The sequence below is a fragment of the Malus sylvestris genome, chromosome 11, assembly GCF_916048215.2.
Source record: "Malus sylvestris chromosome 11, drMalSylv7.2, whole genome shotgun sequence".
Classification (NCBI taxonomy): Eukaryota; Viridiplantae; Streptophyta; class Magnoliopsida; order Rosales; family Rosaceae; genus Malus; species Malus sylvestris.
This window is the reverse complement of record NC_062270.1, coordinates 6,706,817-6,724,326: the sequence shown is the minus strand read 5'-3', so window position 1 is coordinate 6,724,326 and position 17,510 is coordinate 6,706,817. Positions and strand designations below refer to the sequence as shown.

The 17,510-nt window shown below is 40.7% G+C and overlaps 4 protein-coding genes and 1 pseudogene across 6 annotated transcripts; 2 read left to right on the top strand and 3 right to left on the bottom strand.

Moving 5' to 3' along the window:
- Positions 1-159: 159 nt before the first annotated feature.
- Positions 160-2,189, top strand: LOC126589077 (protein OCTOPUS-like). The gene has a single exon (XM_050254257.1). It carries the CDS (start codon positions 384-386, stop codon positions 1,878-1,880), a length of 1,497 nt encoding a protein of 498 aa, XP_050110214.1. The 5' UTR covers positions 160-383; the 3' UTR covers positions 1,881-2,189.
- LOC126589071 (protein NRT1/ PTR FAMILY 8.2-like) lies at positions 2,149-15,815 on the bottom strand. Of its 2 annotated transcripts, none has more exons than XM_050254248.1 (6): positions 15,634-15,815; positions 15,344-15,564; positions 14,984-15,201; positions 14,048-14,601; positions 11,981-13,855; positions 2,149-2,791 (listed from the first exon to the last, which is right to left on the bottom strand). In XM_050254248.1, the coding sequence occupies exons 2-5, from the start codon at positions 15,483-15,485 to the stop codon at positions 13,021-13,023; spliced, it is 1,749 nt and encodes a 582-aa protein (XP_050110205.1). In that variant the 5' UTR covers positions 15,486-15,564; positions 15,634-15,815; the 3' UTR covers positions 2,149-2,791; positions 11,981-13,020. The 2 variants fall into 2 exon arrangements, with proteins under 2 accessions (XP_050110205.1, XP_050110206.1); XM_050254249.1 differs by lacking the exon at positions 2,149-2,791 and adding an exon at positions 3,961-4,020 and having other exon boundaries at positions 12,933-13,855.
- Positions 4,027-7,091, bottom strand: LOC126589072 (protein NRT1/ PTR FAMILY 8.2-like). 2 transcript variants are annotated; one of them, XM_050254251.1, is made up of 5 exons: positions 6,896-7,091; positions 6,606-6,831; positions 6,065-6,282; positions 5,138-5,691; positions 4,027-4,943 (listed from the first exon to the last, which is right to left on the bottom strand). In XM_050254251.1, the coding sequence occupies exons 2-5, from the start codon at positions 6,745-6,747 to the stop codon at positions 4,109-4,111; spliced, it is 1,749 nt and encodes a 582-aa protein (XP_050110208.1). In that variant the 5' UTR covers positions 6,748-6,831; positions 6,896-7,091; the 3' UTR covers positions 4,027-4,108. The 2 variants fall into 2 exon arrangements, with proteins under 2 accessions (XP_050110208.1, XP_050110207.1); XM_050254250.1 differs by having other exon boundaries at positions 6,606-6,826; positions 6,896-7,090.
- LOC126590165 (protein OCTOPUS-like) lies at positions 7,563-11,087 on the top strand (annotated as a pseudogene).
- On the bottom strand, positions 11,199-12,129 carry LOC126589084 (uncharacterized). The gene is made up of 2 exons (XM_050254264.1): positions 11,981-12,129; positions 11,199-11,838 (listed from the first exon to the last, which is right to left on the bottom strand). The coding sequence occupies exons 1-2, from the start codon at positions 12,012-12,014 to the stop codon at positions 11,378-11,380; spliced, it is 495 nt and encodes a 164-aa protein (XP_050110221.1). The 5' UTR covers positions 12,015-12,129; the 3' UTR covers positions 11,199-11,377.
- Positions 15,816-17,510: the final 1,695 nt, after the last annotated feature.

The window sequence follows — 17,510 nt, the reverse complement described above, 5'->3', positions numbered from 1 at the left end:
ATAGATTATCGTGACAAAACAACATTCGAATCCTTTTAAAAAAATAAAAATAAATAGGCCCTACAACATATATAACATTTTATTATATGCATGCTACTAAAATTGCCATAAATTCCTATACGCATAGGATTCTTCCTCCTCTGTGACTCCTGCAGCTCCATGCTAATTGCTTAGAAAAATAAAATTAAAATAAAAAATATTCATGGATACCATAAAATCCCAAAAAGGGGATTTATCCGGTGTTTCCATTTTTTTTCCAATTTCCCCTTTCCTTTCTCAACTTCACCGCGTCTCGCTTACTGACACACCACTTCCTTCTTCTGCCATGCACGCACTCTCAGCTACCACCGCCTCCGCCCTCCTCCTCCAACTCTAGAAGAGCAATGAAACCCCAAACTCACCGCCTATCCACCTGTCACCGTCACCCTACCAAACCCATCACCGGATTCTGCGCCCCCTGCCTAAGCGAACGCCTCGCAGGCCTCGACTCCGCCGCCGCCGCTCACCATGAACCCCCGACTCAGAACCCCCATTCCGGGTCTGAGCTCCGGAGATGCAAGTCGTGTTCCGGAACGAGACCCGAATCGTCGTCGGACAACGCACTTGACCCGACCCGGCGCACGTCCTGCGATGTAAGGGCCCGGAACACTCTGTCCGAGCTCTTCAACATCGACGACGACCGCAAAGGAGTGCCGAGAAAGTTCAATGTCGAAGTGAGAGATGAGGAGAAGAACGAAGGTGGAGACGAAGGTAATGTTTTGGATTTGGATGCGGAGTTCAAGACGATGAAGGAGTTGATAGATCTGGAATGGGAGAAGAAGAAGGGTGCGGGTAGGGATTTGAAGGACATTGCAGGGACATTTTGGGGAACGACGTCGGTTTTGTGCGGGAAGGTGAGGCAATGGCGGCGGAAGCAGAAGATGAAGAAGGTTGAGAACGAGGGTTTCGTAGCGGAGAAGCGGCGGGAGACCCAATCGGAGGTTGGAGAGTACGCATTGGGGAGAAGATCGTGCGATACTGATCCGGATCCGGGTCGAATGTCAATGGACGAGCCTCGGGCTTCTTGGGACGGGTATTTGGGTCCGAGAGCCGCCCAGCCGAGGCTGACCCGGATGGTTTCGGTTGTGGAAGAAAACTGGGAGCGGAGTCCTGGCGGGTCAGCTCAGACCAAAGACTATTACAATTCGCAGCGGCGGCGGAGCTTCGAACGGCCGAGTTTCGATCGATCCTTGGCTGCGGAGGTTGACGAGCTGAAGTTGGGATCAAATGCCAGAGTCTCCCCTGCCACTTCAGAGTTGTTCTATGGGGCCAAGCTGCTGATTACAGAGAAGGAATTGATGAGTTCGATGGGTTCGAATTCGAAGTTGAAACCTGTTGAAGATGATGAGCGTGCGGAAGAGGGCCGCGGCGGCGTTGGGATTTGCAGTGAACCTGTTTGTAAAAATGCCACTTCGGAATCAACCAATGGGGTTGATGTTGACCACCAAAAGCTGAATAGGCGGCACAAGAAGTGGAGTTTTTGGGGTTTGATGCAGAGGAGAAGCGAGAAGAAATGTGTGGATGAAGAATCCGCGGATTCTTGGCAAAAGCTGAGGAGGATTGCCAATGGAGAAGAAGCCAACGCGTCCGTGAGTCAGAAGCTGATTCGGAGTTACAGCGTCAGCTGCCGGAACCAGTGCAAAATGGTTGACTTGTTTAGCAATGTGAATGGTGTTGGGGCGGAAAACAAATGCAATGAAGTGAAGACTCTGCAGAGAAACAAGAGTGCTCGGTATTCACCAAGCAATCTCGATCAAGGGTTGCTGCGGTTTTACTTGACGCCGCTGAGGAGCTACCGGAGGAGCGAATCGGGAAAGAGTAGGCCAGGCAACAACTCATAATCTCTGCCCAAGAATGTCTTGTAGATGTATTTGTTATGTTGTAAAGCAGAATATAAATGCATTTTCTTCTTTTATGAGGAACATACACACTTCCCCCCTAACATGTTTTTTTGCCTAACAATGCCAAAATTGCCAATAAGGCAATTTATCTTTGAAATCATTGGTTCACTCTAGTTCAATGAACGAGAAGCGGTCGCAGACTAGGCATGTTGGTCAGAGCAGTGTGTTTGTCCCTTGTTTCTTTGCGAGGCGCTTTTGCTTAGTAGGGTTTTGTTAAAACAATAATGAGAATTCCATAAAATTATTCAAGGTCTTGTACATTTATCTCACAACAATTCTTGAGCAAGCACTCACAAAGTCCTTTTATCCAAAAGCAATGCGAACAGTAATCACTTTTACATACAAACGTCATAAACTTCCACATAGCCATGCAAACTTATACAAATTTCACTCAGCGTCAACTACGTAGCCCTTCTCTTGAAGCTCCGAAATGACCTCATTCTTCATCCTCACCCACAGCTTCTGAGCTTCCTGCTCCAGCTTCTTCTTCTGCAGCTCCTTCTGATAGTTAAACGCATCTTTGTCCGTCTCGACAAACCCTTTCGGGCCAATTGTCGTGCCGATCATTCCCCCCTTGGCAACAAACTCTTCCATGGCTTCCTCATCCCCAGGGTATGGGACTCACGACGCTCGTACAGGTGCGCTAGCTCTCTCTCTCTCTTCCTTGGGCCTAGGCTTCAGCGTCCACCACCCAAGTGGCGATTTCTCGTTGTAGAGCCAGGCCACGCCGAAGAGCGTGTATGTGCACACCAGTGCCTTGCCTATTTGCTTCCAGAAGTAGTAGTCTTCTTTGCCCAATCCCAATTTTCTCAAGTACTTCTCGGCATTGAACGATTTGGCCAATTGGTATCCTGAAATTAGCGCATTCAAAACGGAAGAAAGGGTTAGGGCATTTCACTGAGGCATTTGATCAAACAGTTGGAGGGTTGAAAAATCGAAATAGAAGAACAAATTGCGGAAACTGCAACACATGAGGTTGATCAAACAATCCCTGCTTTAGCATCCTGATAGCGTTTGAGAACCATTTGCGATCGTTCAAATCCCTTAGTTTTCTGCAATCTTGCTCCGAGTCGAACTAAATTTTCAGGGAGATTCACATGGTACGCATTAGATGACGGGCCTCAAATGGCTTTTGTTTGAGGGTAAAGAGAGAATTGGGCTACGTCTTTAGTTATGGCAACTGAGCCGGGTTTATATGACCCACCAACCAAGAAACCCAAAAATAAAAAAGGAGCAAACAAGGCATAGCGCATACGTCACATGTTTACGAGTCGTTTACGAGTATTGGAATTATTCTATAATTCCTTATTCTACATGGCACGTGTTAAATGACAAGCCTCAAATGACATTCATGCGTTTACTTAGACATACATAATTTAAAAACTACGTGATTCTCACATTACAGTCAGTAATGCAATGCCTAAAAAACTACAAATTAATTGATCTTATTCTCTATTCCTAACTTTTCCGATTGAGGGTTTCTCCTATTTCAAATCACAAATGTTTGGAGAGAATGGTTATCTTATAAACCGAAAAATCTACAATACTCCTAAATATTGGAGAAATTTTTCCAATTGAGGGTTTCCCCCATTTCAAAACACAAATGTTTGGAGAGAATGGTTATCTTATAAACCGAAAAAATCTACAATACTCCTAAATATTGGAGAAACATTTCAGTGTGCTGAGAACACGACCCAGTATACCAAGTGTCATAATACATGTCTAAGTCCAACCACTTGCATTATGACTTTTGGTATACTAGACCATGCTTCAGCACACTAAAAAATCTCTCTAAAAGTTGAATACAGTCACTTAGAGCTTTTAGATCTAATCCAACGACAATCAAAGAAGATTGAATAGCCGTTGCCGTTGAATTCGATCAAAGAAGACTGTGTAGCCGATGCCGACTGGCAAACTGTTGAATGCTTCTAAGTATTGTAGCCATACTCCCTTATCAACTCCACAAATGTGTAAAGACTGACTTGTAATTCACTCCATTTTTAACCATTCTTGCTTCATTGAAAGTTTTAACATCTCATAAGAACACTCACGTTTAACAGAATTGCATACACAAGACAAACTATTTACAAGTGATTGAAAACAAAAATAAAACCTAAAAATCACCACAGTACAGAACTGGCTTCTTATGGTATCACTTCTTTTCGCGATCAACGCAGAGTCCCAACTGTCTTTTTATACGTGTACCACTTGGCAATGAAGAGGTATACTCCTAGGTTAAGAACACTCAGCACTGCCAATAGCCAGAAGAAATAATCAAGGTGTCCGTAGTTCAAATTGTTCGGTATCCATCCAGGGTTGCCGTTCTTTGTAGTCATTTTGGTAACGATGGTGACAAGAATAGAGTTGAAGTAGTTTCCTAGTGCAATGGTGGAGAGTGAGAGAGCAGAACACAGGCTCCTCATGGCGTCTGGGGCTTGATCATAGAAAAACTCCAGCTGTCCTATGACTTTGAAAACTTCTGCAGCTCCTATGAGGAAATACTGAGGTACTTGCCAAAAGACTGACATGGGCATGTGCTCGTATGTGTAATAGTTGTTCTGTCGAACACTTCGGAGTCTGATAAGTTCCAAAACTGCAGCACAGACCATCGAGAATATGGAGATGAAGAGGCCAATGCCCATCCTTTGGAGTGTAGTTAGGCCATTCTTTTGACCGGTGTATTTTCTAGCTGCTGGGACAATGATTCGATCGTATATTGGGACCCAAAAAATGACACTTAGGGTGTCAAAGATGGAAAGAGATGCTGCTGGGATTTCAAAGCTAGAGCGGCCAACACGAATATCCATGAGGGTGCCTTGCAACACAAAGAAGTTGCTCATCTGACTGCAGGCTGCGGCAAAGATGATACCAGTGGCCCATATGGGAAGCAGCCTTATGATTGATTTTAGCTCCTCCACTTGGGTAACTGTAGTGAGTCTCCACGGGCTTTTCGAGTCCTTTATCTGGTCAACTTGCACCTCCACCGCTGCTTTGTCAAAGAACCTGCGCAGTAAAATTTCAGGCCAACAGAACAGCAACAACGAAAGTAAAACTACAAAACCACTAATCGCTTTAATGCTAGAGAAAAAAGAACTCTCAATCTTATAGTTTGATTACTCAACTGAAGTGAGCCTTACTACCATCTTAGCAAAATTAACTTTTACAAGTAACGAAGATTTTTCAGTTGAAAAACTAACCTGAATTCATTTGTGTGATCAAGCTTGCGGCTTCCTTGGATGGAAGATTCTGCATCTGCAGTCTCATACAAAAGGGACTTGTCTTCCGGTACTTTCACCTTGTAATTTCTAATAGATGCCACAATCACCTGAATTATGCGTGTCAAAGGACTACCTCCAGGCTTCTGATTCCTGTACAACCGAGTCCCCGAAAAGAAACTCAGCACAGCAATAGCCATTGCCACTGCTGGAACGCCAAAACCCCATTCCCAACCCACGTTGTCTTGTATCCACACCAACACAGAACTAGCAATCATAGCACCAACATTGATGGAAAAATAGAACCAGTTGAAGAAGGAACCCTTGTGCTTCTTTTCAACCTCATCGTCATCATCAAACTGGTCTGCTCCATAGGACGAGACACACGGCTTAATCCCACCCGTGCCCAGCGCTATTAGGTAAAGCGCTATGAAAGTTGCTGCAGTTTGTCCACCATTTGCATGGCAAACATCTTTGCTAACACAGGTTGGTTTCATGCCCGGGACCGATGCTGACATTGTCAAAAGTGTCATCCCCTATGAAAATTATCACACAATCCATAAACTATTGATGGAGAAGATAAAAACGCAACAAAACCAAACTCCAACAACAACCAGGGTCATATGTTTGGAAAAATTAAGGTAAAGGGTATGGTTGGAACCCTGCAGTAAGCTATGATTTGACTTAAGGGCCACTTGCAAATCAATTGGGATAAGCAAAATAGAAGTGCTGGCTTGATAATCATTTCATTTTTAGTTTTTAGTTTTCATTTTTTATCTTTCGTTTCTTGCATATATTTTCCTAATATTTTTAACGAAAAACTCAATACGAAATGGTTACCAAACTGGCTAACGGACTTTTCCAAATTGATATAAACTAAGGTAAGAATTTGAAGGCAGGAGGACTTACAATGATATAAATGAGTGAGAAAGAGGCAATAGTCTTGTATCTTCCCAAATAGGAATCAGCCAATAAAGCTCCAAGCAATGGCGTAAGGTAGGAAGTTCCACCCCAATTCGAGTTATTTTTCGCAGCAGCAGCACTCGTCTGATTCAATTGACTCTTGAAATAAATCACCAGATTTGAGCTCATCCCATAAAATGCCAACCTCTCACAGCATTCATTCCCTACTTACAAATCAAACCCAAAAACATCAATTAAAACAATAAAAAAAAATAGCATAATTAAAAATTGTAGAATTTTTCATGTCGACAGGCCAAGGGTCCACTCCAATAACACCGATACAGTCCCCACTTAATTCAAAATCTCAACGTTAGTTAAAGTGTAGTAATTCTATTTAAAGTACTCTTCTCTTCTCCCTCTGTCCGATGTGGGACAAATGGAGGTTCCAACAAAAATAAAAATAAAAATAAAAATAAAAACCCAATATTTGATACAATTTCCCGTACTAAAGTTCATGGGATGCAAGTTAGAGATCTTCAGAAAGTACCTAGGATAAAAGGGCAGGCTTTCCAGGTTCCTGTTTCATTTCTCTTTGCTGGGTTTCCACGAAAATCCACAGTTCCATCTTTGGTATACACATTATTTTCTTCTGCTACTGCTGCCTTGGTGGGCAAATCATCTTCTGCCATGGCTTCTGGACTCTCTTTTGCTCTTGCCCTTTTGGGGTGCACCCAAAATTCACAAAGAATCAAGCTGCAAACCCAGCAACTGCACTAAACAAAAGGGTTAATCTTTTTCATCCATTTTTTGTCCAAATTTCTGCAGAACATTACATACCAGAGAAGCGAAGAGCAGGCTGACAAAGATTCAGATGGATTTAATGAAGCCCTTTAAATGTAATTCTCTGTTATTGGCTAAAAGAGAAGATAAGGCAGTATAATGATGCGTATGGTGGTCCATTATATAGGCTCCTACGGCGGAAAAGATTTTGCAAATGGCCAGTTGGTTGCATTGACTTGACCCCAGAGGATGATGAGCAAAGTCATCGGCTCATCAATGCGGGGGTGTGGACGTATATTTTGGATTGGGTTTTTATGATAAATGGTCTGTGAAATTGATCTATTCAATCAAGATAGTTCTTGAAATTAAATAATATAGTTCTTGAAAATAGCTGTCACAAATCAATATGTCATTCCGTCACAATTTCATTAAAAATTATGTTAAATACTGATGTGATATATCCACAAATTTAATTAAATATTATTATAAAAATATTTAAATAATAAAAACAATTGTTATTTTTTATTAAAATTTAAAAAATAAAAATAAAAATAGATGAAGGAGGTGATTGAACACTGTTCATCATCTTCTTCCCTTAACCACCCTCCCACTACAGCCCCCACCCCACCCCTCCCTCTCTCCCACGAAGTTGCAGCTTCAACAAACCCAGTTAGAGCAAGGCTATCGCCGAATATCCTTAGGAGTTGGGGCAGGTTGTGCAGGCATGGCTGCACAATTAGAGCAAGGCTACCGCCAAGCAAGGGAATCTGTTAACGCCAACAATGGTTTAAAGGTTCTTCTGCATCTCCTCCACCCATGCATATATTCTCCTCCTGCAGCACTGGACTGTCTCCGTGCACTTGCTTGCCGAGTCCTTGGTTTAGCCAGAGATGATACTATTGCACACATATTGACAAAGCTCCAGGTAAATGACTTTTCAAATTTTCTGTCACTTCACTATTTCAAGTTGAAGGATTTTTTTATAGGAAAAGTAACGAAAAGTTCAAAAAAAGTTCTCGAAAAGTTTTTTTTAAAGATATAGTAAATAGTATCAGTTAAAAGTAAAAATGTGATTTTTCGTTAAAAATGAACAGTATCAAGAATGTTTTATTAAACCTCTTTTTTTTTTTTTAACTATATCCTCATTCATGGGAGAGAGGGTGGGATGGGGTGGGGGCTGTAGTGGGAGGATGGGAGGTGAAGAAGATCATGAAATCATCTCCTTCTTCTTCTTTTTTATATTTTTTAAGATTTTAATTATAAAAAATAACAATTGTTTTTTATTCACATAATAATATTTAATTAAATTTGTATGACCCATTTATGTGTCACATTAGCATTTAACAGAATTTTTAACGAAATTATGACGGAATGACCATATTGATTTGTGACAGACATTTTCAGGGACTATATTGATCGATTTTTAATTTCAGGAACTATCTTGATTGTGTAGATCAATTTCAGAGATCATTTGTGATAATTTAAGGACATATTCCTTGAAATTCTCGTAGAATCGAGAATGAAGTTTTCATTTTGTACATGCCAGATCATGAATTAGTAACTGCATCCAATCTCCAAAAAATCCCAATTCTTTCGAACTTTCTCTCTTTGGAATGGAATTTTTACGGAACCCCATGAATAGGATCAAACCCTATTCCATGGTATTTACATGAGATTCCTCTTTCTTATTCTTAAACAAGTCCCCGATAGGGCTTAGTTGATCCACAATTTATGTTTCGTCTTCCCCTTTTATTCCTTTAGTACTTGCACAGTTCATCGTCGAGATGCGGCCTAGTCAAACTTGATTTCTCTTACTCCTCTTCCCGGGGATGCGAAATCAGATTTTTTGATACTTGACGGAAGTGACAATATCTAGCTTTATTAGCTAAGGTCTCCCTAAAATCCCATTGTAAAGAGAAAATTCTATTTAAGTTTTATTTTATATATCTTAATTTTTTTTATTAACCGACCCCTTTCAAAAGAAAAGAAATAAAAACCAGTGACTCAGAAACAATTAATTAAGATAATTTTTTTTAATTTTTTATGGAATATACATATCAATATTCATGGATTATATAAATCTTTATTTTGAGCTATACAGTTCAATATATTTCCCCATTTTTGTGGTGCTACTCTAGACCATTTAATTTGAGATACATCACTTTGATATTGATAATGACTCCTTAACCAATTTGTCCATTGATTCATTCCAGAATTGCGAAGATTCTTAGGTCTTAATTCGGAATGAAATAGTTATTGTCTGCTGTGCCGTGGGGTTAGGGTGGAGATTACAAGTCGTCAATAGCCGTTTGAAGTACGGTGCGTGAATATGCATACACGACAACCGTATAAGTTATTATTTAGCTATTTTCTTTTGGGAATGAGGATCTTCTTCTGATCCTCTTTGTGAGGATTTTGGAAATTCTTAAATTGTATCCGTTTATCATACATTGTGTGGTCAATTTTCGTCAGGTATTGTTTATGTTTAATTTTAAATAAAAATATTTAAAATGATTTCTGGTTGCACGATGTACGATAAACGAACACGATTTGAGGATCTCTAGAATCCTCATTCTTCTTTTGGCTCAGTGGTTAAGTTGGAGTTTCAAGCTTGTATTTTACACGGCATGTTTTGAGTTTGATTTTTGGCATCAATGAATCACATGATGATAGCCTAAAAATACTGAAATATCTTTATAAGTCTTTTCGTCTTCCATAAAAATGAACTACAATGTTGAAACCACTCACTCACATATTAGGTCGTGAGCGTTACATCCCATTTAAAGTGTGTCATGTGTTGGGATGATTTACATCACTAAACTTAATTTTTATAAATAGAGTATTTATTAATCTGAGAGAAGCAATGACTTTGTAAACAAATTTTGAGACGGATGCTCTTGTCTTCTGACAACCGGTCTTGGTGACATACCCTTCCTGTTGATGCTGTTGCTAGGGTGTGTTCTTACAGATGACAATGGCCTTCATCCATATAATTTCCTTCTGCTGCTTGACAGACCTCCTCTTTAGATGGTAACTGAACAGCCATAAGTAAGTTCGACTCTACCATCAATGGAAAATTCAAGAAACACATTACTGCATAGAGTTCAGTTGCCAAAGAGGAAGAGCAAACTAGGTGCTTCATTTCATAGCTATCACTCTTTAAAATCTCCATAACAGTCTTGAACTACAACCCCACACCATCGTATATGTCTTTACTTATAAGTCGGAGATCGTAGATCCGGATCCGGGTCGGATGTCAATGGACGAGCCTCGGCCTTCTTGGGACGGGTATTTGGGTCCGAGAGCCGCCCAGCCGAGGCTGATCCGGATGGTTTCGGTTGTGGAAGAAAACTGGGAGCGGAGTCCAGGCGGGTCAGCTCAGACCAAAGACTATTACAATTCGCAGCGGCGGCGGAGCTTCGAACGGCCGAGTTTCGATCGATCCTTGGCGGCGGAGGTTGATGAGCTGAAGTTGGGATCAAATGCCAGAGTCTCCCCTGCCACTTCAGAGTTGTTCTATGGGGCCAAGCTGCTGATTACAGAGAAGGAATTGATGAGTTCGATGGGTTCGAATCCGAAGTCGAAACCTGCTGAAGATGATGAGCGTGCGGAAGAGAGCTGCGGCGGCGTTAGTATTGGCAGTGAACCTGTTTGTAAAAATGCTGCTTCGGAATCAACCAATGGAGTTGATGTTGATCAGCAAAAGCCAAATAGGCGGCACAAGAAGTGGAGTTTTTGGGGTTTGATGCAGAGGAGAAGCGAGAAGAAATGCGTGGATGCAGAATCCGCGGATTCTTGGCAAAAGCTGAGGAGGGTTGCCAGTGGAGAAGAAGCCAACGCATCCGTGAGTCAGAAGCTGATTCGGAGTTACAGCGTCAGCTGCCGGAACCAGTGCAAAATGGTTGGCTTGTTTAGCAATGTGAATGGTGTTGGGGTGGAAAACAAATGCAATGAAGTCAAGACTCTGCTGAGGAACAAGAGTGCTCGGTATTCACCAATCAATCTCGATCACGGGTTGCTGCGGTTTTACTTGACGCCGCTGAGGAGCTACCGGAGGAGCGAATCGGAAAGAGCAGGCCAGGCAACAACTCACAATCTCTGCCCAAGAATGTCTTGTAGATGTATTCGTTATGTTGTAGAGCCGAATATAAATGTATTTTCTTCTTTTATGAGGAACACACACTTCCCCTCTAACATGTTTTTTTCCTAACAATGCCAAAATTGCCAATAAGGCAATTTATCTTTGAAATCATTGGTTCACTCTAGTTCAATGAACGAGAAGCGGACGCAGACCAGACATCTTGGTCAGAGCAGTGTGTTTGTCCCTTGTTTCTTTGCGAGGCGCTTTTGCTTAGTAGGGTTTTGTTAAAACAATAATGAGAATTCCATAAAATTATTCAAGGTCTTGTACATTTATCTCACAACAATTCTTGAGCAAGAACTCACAAAGTGCTTTTATCCAAAAGCAATGTGAACAGTAATCACTTTTACACACAAACGTCATAAACTTTCACGTAGCCATGCCAACTTTTACAAATTTCACTCAGCTTCAACGACGTAGCCCTTCTCTTGAAGCTCCGAAATGACCTCATTCTTCATCCTCACCCACAGCTTCTGAGCTTCCTGCTCCAGCTTCTTCTTCTCCAGCTCCTTCTGATAGTTAAACGCATCTTTGTCTGTCTCGACAAACCCTTTCGGGCCAATTGTCGTGCCGATCATTCCCCCCTTGGCAACAAACTCTTCCATGGCTTCCTCATCCCCAGGGTATGGGAACTCGCGACGCTCGTACAGGTGCGCTAGCTCTCTCTCTTCCTTGGGCCTAGGCTTCAGCGTCCACCACCCAAGTGGCGATTTCTCGTTGTAGAGCCAGGCCACGCCGAAGAGCGTGTATGTGCATACCAATGCCTTGCCTATTTGTTTCCAGAAGTAGTAGTCTTCTTTGCCCAATCCCACTTTTCTCAAGTACTTCTCGGCATTGAACGATTTGGCCAATTGGTATCCTGAAATTAGCGCATTCAAAACGGAAGAAAGGGTTAGGGCATTTCACTGAGGCATTTGATCAAACAGTTGGAGGGTTGTAAGAAAATTCGAAAGAGAATAACAAATTGCGGAAACTGCAACACATGAGGTTGATCAAACTACCTGCTTTAGCATCCTGATAGCGTTTGAGAACCATTTGCGATCGTTCAAATCTCTTAGTTTTCTGTAATCTTGGTTCGAGTCGAAACAATTTTCAGGGAGAATCACATGGTACACGTTAGATGAAGGGCCTCAAATGGCTTTTGCTTGAGGGTAAAGAGAGAATTGGGCTACGTCTTTTAGTTATGACAACTGAGACGGGTTTATATGACCCACCAACCAAGAAACCCAAAAATGAAAAAAAGCAAACAAGGCATAACGCATAAGTCACATGTTTACTTACTTACAACGAGTACTGGAATTATTCTATAATTTCTTATTCTACATGGCACATGTTAAATGACATGCCTCAAATGACATTCATGCGTTTACTTACACATACAGAATATAAAAATCATGCGACTCCCACATTACAGTCAGTAATGCAATGCCTAAAAAACTACGAATTAATTGATCTTATTCTCTATTCCTAACTTAGGGTTTCCCCTATTTCAAAACACAAATGTTCGAAGAGATTGGTTATCTTATAAACCAAAAAATCTACAATACTTCTAAATATTAGAGAAATTTTTCAGTGTGCTAAGAACACGATCCAGTATACCAAGTGTCATAATACAAGTCCAAGTCCAACCACTGGCATTATGAAACTTGGTATACTACACCGTGTTCCAGCACACTAAAAAAACTATCCAAAAGTTGAATACAGTCACTTAGAGCTTTTAGATCTAATCCAACGACAACCAAAGAAGATTGAATAGCCGTTGCCGTTGAATTGGATCAAAGAAGACTCTGTAGCAGTGGCCGACTGGCAAACTGTTTAATGCTTCTAAGTATTGTATCCCTACTCCCTTATCAACTGCACAAAAGTGTAAAGATTGACTTGTAATTCACTCCATTTTTAACCATTCTTGCTTCATAAGAACACCCACGTTTAACAGAATTGCATACACAAGACAAATATACAAGTGATTGAAGACCCAAGTAAAACTTAAAAATCACCATGGGACAGAAACAGCTTCGTATGGTATCACTTCTTTTCGCGATCAACGCAGACTCCCGACGGTCTTTTTATACGTGTACCACTTGGCAATGAAGAGGTATACTCCAAGGTTAAGAACACTCAGCACTGCCAATAGCCAGAAGAAATAATCAAGGTGTCCGTAGTTCAAATTGTTCGGTATCCATCCAGGGTTGCCGTTCTTTGTAGTCCTTTTGGTGACGATGGTGACAAGAATAGAGTTGAAGTAGTTTCCTAGTGCAATGGTGGAGAGTGAGAGAGCAGAACACAGGCTCCTCATGGCGTCTGGGGCTTGATCATAGAAAAACTCCAGCTGTCCTATGAATGTGAAAACTTCTGCAGCTCCTATGAGGAAATACTGAGGTACTTGCCAAAAGACTGACATGGGCATGTGCTCGCGTGTGTAATAGTTGTTCTGTCGAACACTTCGGAGTCTGATGAGTTCCAAAACTGCAGCACAGACCATGGAGAATATGGAGATGAAGAGGCCAATGCCCATCCTTTGGAGTGTAGTTAGGCCATTCTTGTGACCCGTGTATTTTCTAGCTGCGGGGACAATGATTCGATCGTATATTGGGACCCAAAAAATGACACTTAGGGTGTCAAAGATGGAAAGAGATGCTGCTGGGATTTCAAAGTTAGAGCGGCCAACACGAATATCCATGAGGGTGCCTTGCAACACAAAGAAGTTGCTCATCTGACTGTAGACTGCAGCAAAGATGATACCAGTGGCCCATATGGGAAGCAGCCTTATGATTGATTTTAGCTCCTCCACTTGGGTAACTGTACTGAGTCTCCATGGGCTTTTCGAGTCCTTTATATGATCACCTTGTACCTCCACTGCTGCTTTGTCGAAGAACCTGCGCAGTAAATTTCAGGCCAACAGAACAGCAACAACAACGAAAGTAAAACTACAAAACCACTATTCGTTCGCTCTAATGCTAGAGAAAAAAGAACTCTCAATCTTATAGTTTGATTACTCAACTGAAGTGAGCCTTACTAGCAAAATTAACTTTTACAAGTAACGAAGATTTTTCAGTTGAAAAACTAACCTGAATTCATTTGTGTGATCAAGCTTGCGGCTTCCTTGGATGGAAGATTCTGCATCTGCAGTCTCATACAGAAGGGACTTGTCTTCCGGTACTTTCACCTTGTAATTTCTAATAGATGCCACAATCACCTGAATTATGCGTGTCAAAGGACTACCTCCAGGCTTCTGATTCCTATACAACCGAGTCCCCGAAAAGAAACTCAGCACAGCAATAGCCATTGCCACTGCTGGAACGCCAAAACCCCATTCCCAACCCACGTTGTCTTGTATCCACACCAACACAGAACTAGCAATCATAGCACCAACATTGATGGAAAAATAGAACCAGTTGAAGAAGGAACCCTTGTGCTTCTTTTCAACCTCATCGTCATCATCAAACTGGTCTGCTCCATAGGACGAGACACACGGCTTAATCCCACCCGTGCCCAGCGCTATTAGGTAAAGCGCTATGAAAGTTGCTGCAGTTTGTCCACCATTTGCATGGCAAACATCTTTGCTAACACAGGTTGGTTTCATGCCCGGGACCGCTGCTGACATTGTCAAAAGTGTCATCCCCTATGAAAATTATCACACAATCCGTAAATTTCTATTGATGGAGAAGATAAAAACGCAACAACACCAAACTCCAACAGCAACCAGGGTCATATGTTTGGAAAAATTAAGGTAAAGGGTATGGTTGGAACCCTGCAGTAGCTATGATTTGACTTAAGGGGCCACCTGCAAATCAATTTGGATAAGCAAAATAGAAGTGCCGGCTTGATAATCATTTCATTTTTAGTTTTTAGTTTTCAATTTTATCTCCCGTTTCTCGCATATATTTTCTTTATATTTGTAACGTAAAAACTAAAAACTCATTACGAAATGGTTACCAAGCTGGCTAACTACTTTTTCAAATTGAAATAAACTAAAGTAAGAATTTGAAGGCAGAAGAACTTACAATGACATAAATGATTGAGAAAGAGGCAATAGTCTTGTATCTTCCCAAATAGGCATCAGCCAGAAAAGCTCCAAGCAATGGAGTAAGGTAGCAAGTTCCACCCCAATTCGAGTTATTTTTCGCAGCAGCAGCACTCGTCTGGTTCAATTGAGTCTTGAAATAAATCACCAGATTTGAGCTCATCCCATAATATGCCAACCTCTCACAGCATTCATTCCCTGCTCACAAATCAAACCCAAAAACATCAATTAAAAAAAATTAGCTTAATTAAAAATAAAAATAAAAACAAAAACCCAATATTTGATACAGTTTCCAGTACGAAAGTTCATGGGGTGCAAGTTAGAGATCTTCAAAAAGTACCCAGGATAAACGGGCAGGCTTTCCAGGTTCCTGTTACATTTCTCTTTGCTGGGTTTCCACGAAAATCCACAGTCCCATCTTTGGTATACACTTCATTTTCTTCTGCTACTGCTGCCTTGGTGGCCAAATCATCTTCTGCCATGGCTTCCGGACTCTCTTTTGCTCTTGCCCGTTTGGGGTGCACCCAAAATGCACAAAGAATCAAGCCGCAAACCCAGCAACTGCATTAAACAGAAGGGTTAATCTTTTTCATCAATTTTTTGTCCAAATTTCGGTAGAACATTACATACCAGAGAAGCAAAGAGCAGACTGGCAAAGATTCAGATGGATTTAATGAAGCCCCTTAAACGTAATTCTCTGTTATTGGCTAAAAGAGAGGCCAAGGCAGTATAATGATGAGTATGGTGGTCCATTATATATGCTCCTATGGCGGAAAAGATTTTGCAAGTGGCCAGTTGGTTTGTCCCCAGAGGATGATGAGCAAAGTCATCGACTCATCGGTGCGGGTCCTACAGTGTGTGGACGTATATTTTGGATTTAAGGTCAGATCCCTTAAACATAAGCTCTGCCGTGGGGTTAGGGTGGAGATTCCGAGTTTTCGATAGCCGTTTGAAGTACAGTGTGTGAATAAATTATAGGGAATTTTAACGAAAAGCTCACAGTACTGTTCACTTTAATGAAAAACCACATTTTTACCCTAAAAAGTCAATCCTGGTACTATTCACTTTACTCTTTATTTTGTCCTTATTATTAAAACTCAAAGTTTTCAAGTCATTTTCATTAGTTTTCTTTAAATTTATATGCATACACCACAACCGTATAAGTTATTATTTAGCTATTTTCTTTTGGGAATGAGAACCTTCTCGGATCCTCTTTACGAGGATCTTGGGAATCTTCAAATCATGTTTGTTTATCATAATTTTAAATAAAAATATTTAAAATGATTTTTGGCTGCACAATGTACGATGAACGAACATAATTTGAGGATCCTTAGGATCATCATTCTTCTTTTGGCTCAATGGTTGGGTTGGAGTTTTAAGCTTGTATTTTACACGATATGTTTTGAGTTTGATTTTTGGCACCCATAAATCACATGATAATAGCCTAAAAATGCTGAAATATCTTTGTAAGTCGTTTCGACTCCCAAAATGATGAACTACAACGTCGAAACCACTAGCCGATCCACTCTCTCACAGATTAGGTTGTGAGCGTTACATCTCATTTAAATTGTGTCATGTGTTGGATGATTTACATCACTAAACTTAATTTTTATAAAAGTGTTTATTAATATGAGAGAAACAATGACTTTGTAAACAAATTTTGAGACGGATGCTCGTCTTCTGACAACTGGTCTTGGTGACATACCCTTCCTGTTGATGCTGTTGCTAGGCTGTGTTCTTACAGATGACAATGGACTTCATCCATATAATTTCCTTCTGCCGCTTGACAGGCCTCCTCTTTAGATGGTAACTGAACAGCCATAAGTAAGTTCGACTCTACCATCAATGGAAAATTCAAGGAACACCTTAGTGCATAGAGTTCAGTTGCCAAAGAGGAAGAGAAAACTAGGTGCTTAGTTTCATAGCTATCACTCTTTAAAATCTCCGTAACAGTCTTGAACTACAACCCCACACCATCATATATGTCTTCACTTATAAGTCGGAAATTTTATATTCGAATCTTGTAATTAATGAGTTTGTAACCAATTTATTCCTCCATCTTTTAGTGAGTTAGTGTAAATGCATCGTTGTATTAAAAGAAAAAAGAGAAAGGACCAAGTTGACACTAAGGGAGAAACCGAGTGATATGCTACATTGTCCTACACTAACGCAAGGGAAGAAGGTTTGAACCCAAAAGCAGTGAGATGAAATAAAAAGCATAACCACCAGAGCAATTTGAATTTCCCTTTTAATAAGAAAGTCGTAAGACTTAATAGTTTTTATTTTATAAAATACTACGATATTCACTAATGAATCACTAAAATATATATGTACACGAAGAAGATAAGATAAACCTTATTGGACCTTCTTTAAAAAATATTGTTAGAGATTTCAACCTGATTGAAGAAAAAAGAAAGTCACAAAGACAATTATACGACATTACACACCATTAATATCCTCTAATAAGAGATCAATAACCATTATCCATGCTCATGCAATAAAATGTA